This window comes from Chrysoperla carnea, chromosome 5 (assembly GCF_905475395.1).
Source record: "Chrysoperla carnea chromosome 5, inChrCarn1.1, whole genome shotgun sequence".
Lineage (NCBI taxonomy): Eukaryota > Metazoa > Arthropoda > Insecta > Neuroptera > Chrysopidae > Chrysoperla > Chrysoperla carnea.
Genome location: NC_058341.1, coordinates 21,998,857 through 22,008,983, shown reverse-complemented (window position 1 = coordinate 22,008,983; position 10,127 = coordinate 21,998,857). Strand labels below are relative to the sequence as shown.

At 27.6% G+C, this 10,127-nt stretch overlaps 1 protein-coding gene across 1 annotated transcript; it reads right to left on the bottom strand.

Moving 5' to 3' along the window:
• Positions 1-500: 500 nt before the first annotated feature.
• Positions 501-8,895, bottom strand: LOC123301055. Its single transcript, XM_044883783.1, has 6 exons — positions 8,749-8,895; positions 8,086-8,389; positions 7,611-7,910; positions 6,605-7,114; positions 686-847; positions 501-619 (listed from the first exon to the last, which is right to left on the bottom strand). Exons 1-6 carry the CDS (start codon positions 8,812-8,814, stop codon positions 501-503), a joined length of 1,461 nt encoding a protein of 486 aa, XP_044739718.1. The 5' UTR covers positions 8,815-8,895.
• Between the last annotated feature and the right edge of the window lie 1,232 nt (positions 8,896-10,127).

The window sequence follows — 10,127 nt, the reverse complement described above, 5'->3', positions numbered from 1 at the left end:
TAAATGGTGTCTAGTCGAGTCTTTTATATAAAATGAAAATTATGTGTTTTTTCAAATACAAATAAGTTATCACCATAATTAGTTTTAATCAACTTTTATTATTACTTCAATTCAAATAAAATTAACTACTTCATTTATTCCAAATAAAAATCTTACTCGTGTCCAAGTACAACTGCAGTTTTTGGAGCTGCATGTGCAAAGTTGTTCTTTTTTTTTTAAATAAATTTAATTTTTTAATTTCAATAAATTTACAATTCTCGAAAAACTATATAAAGTGCCACATTCAAACGATTCCACATTTTCCGAAAATTTAATTCGTTAAAACTAAGCCGATTCTCATATGGTTTTTTTACTCGATGTACCAAGACACGAATAAATTTTTTCTCATTGGGGAAATAAAATTCGATTATAAACGATATCATAACCGTATTTGAACAGGAACAATTCAACCACAAAAAAAAAAACTTAATGCTCTACTAAGTCCATCAAAAGTTGATAAGCTATCGATGTTGATTATTGATTTGCATTTGTAATTCTTCCTCCTCTTTAGACATGGGCACGGTTGAATGATTATACAAACCTTGAGCCATTAATTGTAGTGCTAATGGATTCTTTTGTCCTGATGATTTTTTTATTTTAGCACGTTTATTTTGAAACCATATTTTTATTTGTGCTTCATTTAAACCTAGCTCAGCACTTAATTGTTGGCGACGGCGTTCGGTTAAATAACGATTTTCAGCAAATTCATTCTTTAGACGTTGTAATTGTGCTCCACTGAAGGCAGTACGAGGACGTTTCTCATCATGGATACCACTGTTCGGTTTTTTCATGCGACGTGATCGTGGGCCTGTAACAAAAAAAAAATATATTTAAAAAAAATAAGATAAATAATTTTTGGAAAATAAAAGATTTATGTGCTGTTTTTTGCGATTATATCTTACAGGGATTATATCTAACAGGGGTTTCAAACAATTAATTACGTTTCTTTTTACATTAGTTGTTCCCTTAAATCATTCTTATAAAGTAAAATGCCTGGTACAAGTTGGCCGATAAACTTTCCCTTACATTTAATTGTGTATTAGAAAGCTGATTTAAGGTCATGAAATAATTAAAATTACAATCTTCCTGCTCCGGCGTAAAACTCGAAGGCAATTCCATAATCGCTAAAGCAAAAATTTCAATTTATGAGACACGGCAAGGACTGATTTTTGATAAGAAAACTGCAAAGTTTAACATTAGTTCGTTTGATTATATTGTACATATCTTTTAATTATTTACTCATTTAACACAGTTGCTTTCATTGAACAGATTAATTTATAATAATTAATTAGATTAATACATTTTTAATTAGTCTATCCTTGAGTTGTTAGTGAATTCATTCTCACTTTATTTAGAAAATAATTTAATTGAGATATTTTATATCACAAAAGGATAATTTATTCCAATTAAAAATCATAGAAAAAGTGATAAAAATTCAACCTTTAGACACGCAGAAAAATTCTTGATATGCTGAAAAGTTCTTGATACAAAAAAGGGCCTAGATATATGCTATTTATTATAATCATATGTAAAGAGTTCTTGTTATAAGAAAGACCTTATTTATATTAAAAATCCATGTTTTCGTTGCGTGTAGAACCTAATTTAGCGCCATCTCGATATTAACTTCTTTAATAACTTCAAACTACATTAATTAGCCATATTAACAAGAAAGACAAATTGTTATTCTTTATTCAAATAATATCCAATTATTTTTTATGTTCACTTATAATTATATTATTTTTTACTGAATGAAATAAAATTTTGAGTAGTTGTTAAGAATAATCGTCGCCTTGAGAATTTCAAAATTCATAATTTTGTTACCAGTCCATTAAAAGATATTTGCTACCAAAGTTGAAACTTTTTGCATGAGTTCAATGTATCAGTTGACTAAAACTGACTTATATCTTGGTCTTAAAAGCTCATACGGAAAAGTTTTTCAATTCATTTAAAAAAAAATAGGAAACTGTCGAGTGGGCTTACCATATTTGGTGCAAAATAATTTTTAATACTTTTGTACCATTTAGTGATATCATTTATTACCCCTTCAACCCTCAGTACAAAGCAGCAGAAGGGGAGTTCTATATTCGGGATATGGCTTATCAAAAGTTTTCGCAAAATTCCATTTATTCTTTTGATGAGTAAATTTTAAGTCAACCTGTTGACGCAAAAATACGTGTTTCATAGAAAACAATAATTGATGAGGAAATATATTGTTTACCAATAATGAAGTGCCATTATTATTATATTTTAACACCTAATTATATTTTTAAAATATATATTTTTTAAACAATACTTTTAATACACAGGTACATGCAAATAAATTAAAATAAAATAATTAATGTCAAAAATTAAAAATAATGATAATAATTATTTTTAAAAATATATTAATTAGAGATGTTTTATATGTACGTATACTTTATATTATATAAAGGCTGATTTTTTAATCAGTTCTTTCAAAAACGCTTTTAAATAGCACAAAAACTCCTAAAATACCCCGGGTATTCTTTTTTCGGGAGAGGAGTGCATTAAATGTGTCCAGTTTGTTTTCAGAGGGGCATCCAGGTTAAACAGAGGTCAATTTTATTTTTTTGAACGAAACTACATACTTTTTGTTGCAGATTCGAGTTTTCTGCCACTAAAGTCAACTTGGCTTTTCTAGGCTTCAATTTTTGGCACTTAATTTCAAGTATTTTCAGGTAAAACAAGTTTTCCTCAAGAAGAAAGCAGATAATTTTTTGAATACTATTTCTGCAGTTTGAAGCCATAAAAAACCGTAAAATCAAGTACTGAAAAAATCAAGTAATGAAAATGGGGATCTAAGAAAAGAATTTATAAAAAATCATCCTATATATGCTTTGCTATGTGAAAGTAAATTATTTATAATAATTATTTAATAATAAAACATTTAATTAATTTCATAATAAATATAATTAGCAAATAAATAATATCTAATTAACATATACTTGTGAGTTGAGTTTTTCAAAAAGCTTGTTAGCAGAGTTGTTACTCACTCGTATATATTCAAAATAAATAGTTTTTAGTATTAAATCAAAAATTTTAATTAATTTACATTTTATTTTATTTTATTGGAAAACGAAAATAATGTAGGTATTTATTTATTAATAATAAATAATAATATAAAATAAATTAACATAATAATGTAACAAAACATTTTATTATTATTAAGTATTAACAAATAATTATTTATTTAATAAATATCTACAATTAAATATGGTATTATGTAATGATAGTATGGAGCCTTTAATTGTGCGATTTTAAGATTTTTATGCTTGGAAGTTTGAATTGGAAGTTACTATACATTTTGAGTAGATTTTATTCAAGGGGCACTGTAGATTCTTTGAAATGGTTGAAAAAAAACCAGTATGTTATACAAATAATTTCGTTGAAATATATTCTTCATGATATTATATTTGAAACCCCGAAAATATCTTTGTTTGTAGAACTATCCATGTTCGTTGCGTGCGTAGTCATGGTAGGGACAATAAAATTGATGCCAGCGTTTCCAGTGAAAAATTTTGGCGATAAAGGAGGCTGTTATGAATAATTTGCAATTCTTTACATGTTAATGTCATAGAAAATGTCAAATTAAAATTATTGAAAAACACTAATTAATTTAACTTAATGCATTAAAAATTGTGAAAATAAGAAATCAAATTGCACAAATATAATTTTTCAAATATAAATTATCATAATCAATTATTTAGATATGTGAGACAATTATATTAAATTTGCAATGTAAGTCATAAATGCAATCCATAAAATTATATATGCATCCATACAATTCTATAATTAAAGTAGTGTATCGTTACCATGGAAACGCCTCCAATAAAACTCATGCACGGTGCGAATACAAAATCTTTGATTCGAAACAATCAAATAGATATATTTCGATGATTTGTATATTCTGAAGCAATGATTATAGAAACTCTTATATCTTGTCTGTTTGAAACGAGTATTTCAGACGAATCTATACATAGATAAGTGCACATATTGTGAAATGTCTCAATAATAGTTGCATATTTAAGTCATAAATGGTTATCAGATATAAATTGATACCTTGTTTTCTAATAAATTGTAAATATATATTTATTATATACCTAGCCACTATGCAAATTACAAAAATACCAATGTATTCTCACATGTAAGAAACCAATCTTAAGGAGATCCATCAGTTGCTTCTAACAAGTAGTTTTGACTTCTGAATATATTAAAATTTACTATTTTAATACTTTATCAATTTTTAATGCCTTTATTATTTTTCAATACTAGATTTTATCATTCACTGAAGCCGACCAAATTGTGAATTTTGATAAAAATAGAATGTTTTAGTTAGACAAAAACCTGGGTAATCTTCCCACATCATAGTCGATAATTGCTATACTTTTTAACCCCTCTCCAAGAACTATAATCTGTCGAAGAATCGAAGGCTTTCGTATGTAAGGTATTAAAACTCTCATTAAAAAAAAAAATGTTTTTTCAAAGAAAATTCATAGATATATTTTACCAGTTTTAAAACAGTATAAGAACTCTTTACTTAACTTTGAAAAATATTGCGATGTCAAATAAATAACTTTTTTTTTAATTTGTAAAAATAAGAAAATTTTACTTTAAAGTATTTATCACAATTTTAATTTACTTTCAACCAGCAAGAGGGTGTGCCTATTTTTTGGTTTTAAGGCATTTTCTGAAGCTATGATAAGCTAGTTGAGAAAACTGAACAATTTCAATCAATTATATTCAGTGAATTGGAGGATCTCCTTAAAATGTTCTATTAAAGCTCTCTTTAAAACATATTTAGCTTGAAGCCACAAGTCAAATTCATGAAAGAAGTTGCAACTAAACTTATATTTGTGCAAATAAAGACATTAAAAATGTCTTATTTTCAATATTTATTTATAAAGTCAAATCATAGTTTTTAATCAATTATTTTTACCTTATTAAGTAAAAACATTCTGTTTAACAATTTTCCATACTTTTATAGCACACGGTACATGGTGTATCGTTCAATTGTCGACTAGTTTTAATAACATTTTTAAACTTATTGTGTGTAAATTAGTTTTTTTATGTCTATTTGCAAAAAAAAATGTCATACACGATTGAAGTTTTTTTTTATGTACCTATGTAGATTGAAGGTCGTATGGTAGAAATAATTCAAGTAAAATTTTCACCTTTTTATCATTTCTTTAAAAGGCCACGTCTGATAACTGCATATTTCTGTACACAGACATACCTACATTAACAATCTTTATAAATAATCAGAAACATAATAGTTATAAATATTAATGATGTATTATCGCGATTAAAAAATCATCGTCTCTTGCAACTATCCTAAAAACGGTATACACGATATCATCAAGGTGTCGCAAACTCTATGACTTATACTAGGTGTGAACAACCCGCTTCGCTAGGCAACTTGAATTTTAAATACAAAAATATTGTGTATAACCTTCACTGCTTATGCCGTCACTTATCCTCCTTTTGTTCACAATTTCATCGACTTGATTATTTTAGACCGAAATAAATTATCTATTGTCCATATCTGGCTTGTTAGTTAATCATAATTTCATGATATCTTAGATTTTCCATCAATTTGTGATTCATATTAGATTTAGGAAACCAGATTTTAATACAGTTCACATATATGAGAAGATATTACAAAATATCTGATCGCATTCAAGTCAAGGAGACGATATATTCCAAGTAATTGTATATGCACTGAATATGCAACTCATAAAACACGATGATACTTTAAATACCAACCAATAAACACTTTTAAATAAGTATATAAATACTTTTGCATTGTATAAAAATAATATTTTAAAATAAATATTATGATTTATTTATTGATAATTATTTATTTATATGTAAAAGTGTGAATTATTTAATAAATTTGAAAATATTTAGTTGAGTTGAGTATATTTTAAATAGATATTTGAGAGAGTGTATAAAATATACTTGCATTTAAAATACAAATACTTCTAACTATAGAGTGTATTTTATTGTAAAATCTTGTCATCAAATCAATTTGCAACGATAAATATATCTCTTATTGTAGATAAATATTTTATGTTTAAATAAATAAAATATTATTTATTATTATTCATATTTAAATATAACTACAATGATAGTTTCTTCAAATACATGAGCAGATTTTTTCTCAATGCCTCAAGATTCATCGTAAAACCTACACATCAAAACTTGGCACTATAGCTTGGAAAAAATGGCACTATAAATCCAGCCGAAAAAGAAAACTCAAAATAAAGTTGGAATGCAAAACAGGGATGAGAATGGAATTTTAGCTTTCGATATTTCGAAAACTAAGGCAGGTATCGAGAAATTTTACTCCTATTTGTCGTCTATATTCGTGAAGTTAAAACAAAGTTCATCATCAAAGTTGAAAATAAGATACAAATAATTTCAACCACAAATCTAAACTTGCCTTGGCGTTCGAACTACCTTATAAGCAAAATTCAAAATAATAAGCTCTGCTAATTTTTACAGAATTTTCATTTAAAAAAAAATTACAAATCAATATTCGCAATACATTTCGCAACTTTAACACCAATTTCAGCAGCTTCCATTTTTGTTGTACGTAAATTTCGCGTAACACATGCATCTAACGATTTTGGTAACATCAAAATAAATTGACTTATTTTACACACATCCCGTATTGCATTATACGCTCGTGGCGCTATTGATTTCACAAATTTTATACCAATCGTTCGTATACAAAATGCCATACCTCGTTCGGGACTCACTGTAGGTGCTGTATTAATACAATCATGAAACTCTTGAGGAACAGGATTTAACATTGTTAATAACAAGTGTAAATGTTCTTGAACTTTTTTCAGCAACATTAATGCTTCAATTACAGTTTGTTCCATACATAATTTTATGCTTTCCGTTGCATCTTTAAGAATACCATATTTATCCTCTTGCAAAATACAATTATGCACTAATTTTAATTTACATCTTGCGAAATTTATAATTTGATCATGTTCCAGATTAAATTGATCAATTGCCACTTGTAATGATGCTTGGATTTGATTTAAACCTTAAATTGAGGTATTTAATAATTATTTACTTCAGTAAATACCTAACCTCAAGATGATACACTCATTTCAATAACGTATTAAAAGTTTAATCAATTTTGCCAAGAATCAACGAAATATTGTTGTAAGTTCCGCGGCCGCGCCTTGGAAGTTGAATATTCTAGTAAAGAAATTCGTAAAAAAAAGCAGGAAAAAATGTGTTGCAAAACATTCTTTTGAAAACCTTTCGGCAAAAAGATGATTTTGGATACAAAATCTGATCAGGCCCGCATATTTAATTTTTACGGACGGCTATAAACCAAGTATTTGTTTTCGCCAAGCAGAAGAAAAGTATGGAATTTTAATAACCATTTCCGAGATGATTCTCGAAGAAGAGGTCGTATCGTTTTTCTTAATTTTGATAATTCAGCTGCGGTTTTCGATTCGACGATTGGTAGAAACCTGCAGAACTGTTTTAGGATGGAAAAGCAAAGATGAAAGGCTAAACGAAATAATTACCTTCATTGATAACATTCGTCGACACGTTTTCAATCGAATCTAAACTAGCCAACAGTAAACTTTGCGCATAGCTTGTTGAGACTGCTTGTATATTTCGATTTAATATTTGATTCATTTGTACATTTAAACTATTTGATTGTAAACGAACATGAGAAATCGATTCTAAAACTTCTTGACGTTCTTCATTCATACGATCAATTGATTCACGATTTAAAACCAATAATTCATTAATTGCATTTTCATTCTCAGCAATTTTATATTGTGCATTTAAGAAGTCTTTCAAATTTTCTGAGGCTAAACCTACGGACCAATCAATATTAAGTAGTGGATCCTGCACTTTTACAAATTTTCCAAGAAAGTTTGTTATATAGCTATTACTTTCGACTTTAGTAGATTATTAGATTACCTACCGAAAATAAGTCATGTTTATTGACTTGGTATAAACTTTCTTGGAATTTTTGAAGGACATATTCACCTGTTGACCCATCTTGAGTACAATTTCTTGAAGTACTTGGTTCATATTTATTCGGCATCCTAGTACAATCTTGATATTCGGTTCTATCATACATGTTAGGTACATCTTGTTTGTCACATGATTCTAATTGACTTTTTATTTGTTTTAATGTCACTGATATTTCTTCGTAAACATCAGCTTCCATTGGAGGTGGCGTTGGAAGGGGTGGACTATGACCAGGTAAATCAAAAGAGTTTGCCTCATTTATGGCTTGTTGTTCATTATTATTGTTTTGTCGGTATGAATTTAATTCGTTAATAAAATCCTAAAATACTTATAACTACAGAACTGAAGAGACCAGTTTACAAAGTTCTTCCTGCCGTTAAAATTACCGATATCTACATGACTTTGCTGTATTAAGCCAGCGTGGGACCTGTAGCATATTCTATCAGTGAGTGTGTGTTTTTTTAGTTTTCGTAAATCTATCTGGAACCTCAATGAAGAAGTCTTTTGGAAAATTTGTCCCTCAAATGCCTTTGATGGACCTTTAAAATCAACCAATAATCGTTTAAATTAAAAAGGTTAAAAATAAAGAAAATTCGTCTTTGAATTAAACATAGGAAAATTTAGTATTAATCGGTCATTTTAATGGAAAGATAATTGGTAATAATAGTTTGAACGTACATGTGCCAAAAAGTATATAGATATTGCAAATGCAAATGTAAAAATGAAAGTACTTTGCTTACTCATACCGAAAACAAATTTTTACGTTTCAAAAAAAATAAAACTCTCTTAATTTAGATTTATCCCCCATAATTGTGGAAATTAATGTAATTTCATTACATATCTTTTATTTGGATCGAATTTTAAACATAAAGAGTTTTTTGAGTGAATTACTATAGAAACTCAAGTTTTTTATGGACATTTCTCAAGATGCATATACAAACAGGTTTGTCATTGATTTCATGAACGGTATGTCATTGCATGAACGGTTTAGCATTAACTGGAAACGCTCTGTATATAAATTATGGATTTAAAACGGCCTTGATCGTTGTTTTATAATTTTAAATAAGATGGATACTCAAAAATTACATAATAAACCGACTTTTCAAATGCTATCAGACGATCAAATTGAAAATCATTTTTATAAAAACAAAAATTAAAATAACAATATTTCAAAACATCAATGACCCTTAAAAGATCCATTGTTTCATATCATTATCAAACCAAAAAAAATAAGTGGTATCATCTATATTTTTGATTACTATATTAATCAAGTAAAAAGGTTTTATTATCCTTAAATCAAAATCTACCGACAAATATTGTCGATGACAAGAAACTTAAAAAAACAGAAGCATTAAACTCAATACTTCTTTTAACAGAACTGTGAAACATATCTTTTTTTTAAAATAATTGTTCCTGTCAAAATGTCAATTCTTAAAACAATAGAATTGTGTCACATGATCAAATACGTCATTTACATGATAAATATATGGCAGATTATGTTTTGGTTTTTATTAAAAAAAGGGCAAATTCTATTTAAATAGATAAATGTCACTAAATATGATTTTGGAAGGTCTAAAAGGGTAGATTGAGGTCCAAACGATTTGTAATAATCGGCATTATGTCATGTTTTTTTTAAAAACAAAAGAGTAGTTTTTTTAGTCCGTTGAAAACTGATAAAAATCAATTTTTTTTTGGTAATAACCATTGGCTTTTGTTCGATTTACAAAAGTTAATGTTTTCATCGGCTCTTAATGGTTTTGTTATTTCTTGATGTCAAAAATATATCATAATCATTAGTAACATAAGATTATGTTATAATTTTTTATCTATAATAATAATTTCATTTTTTAACCACCCGACTTACAAAGAGGATTGTTTAACGCGTCTGTGTATCTGTGTGTCTGCCTATGACATTTTGTTTGAAAAGTAATTTGAACGAGAGTGTTCTTTCTCTTTTTCACGTTCGAGTTTACGGTTCCCGATAACAACTAAAAAAGAGATGACAACTAGAAAAGATCGATGGGAAGACCCTAGTGACTCTGGCCAAAAAGCCGTTT

Bases quoted from the DNA above. Each gene is read 5' to 3' on its own strand.
- LOC123301055 (XM_044883783.1), bottom strand. From the start codon at position 8,814: ATGAGTAAGCAAAGTACTTTCATTTTTACATTTGCATTTGCAATATCT. The intron at 8,390-8,748 runs GTACGTTCAAAC...TAAGTATTTTAG, and splicing joins CTATATACTTTTTGGCACAT to GATTTTATTAACGAATTAAA. The intron at 7,115-7,610 runs GTAATTATTTCG...CCTCAATTTAAG, and splicing joins GACGAATGTTATCAATGAAG to GTTTAAATCAAATCCAAGCA.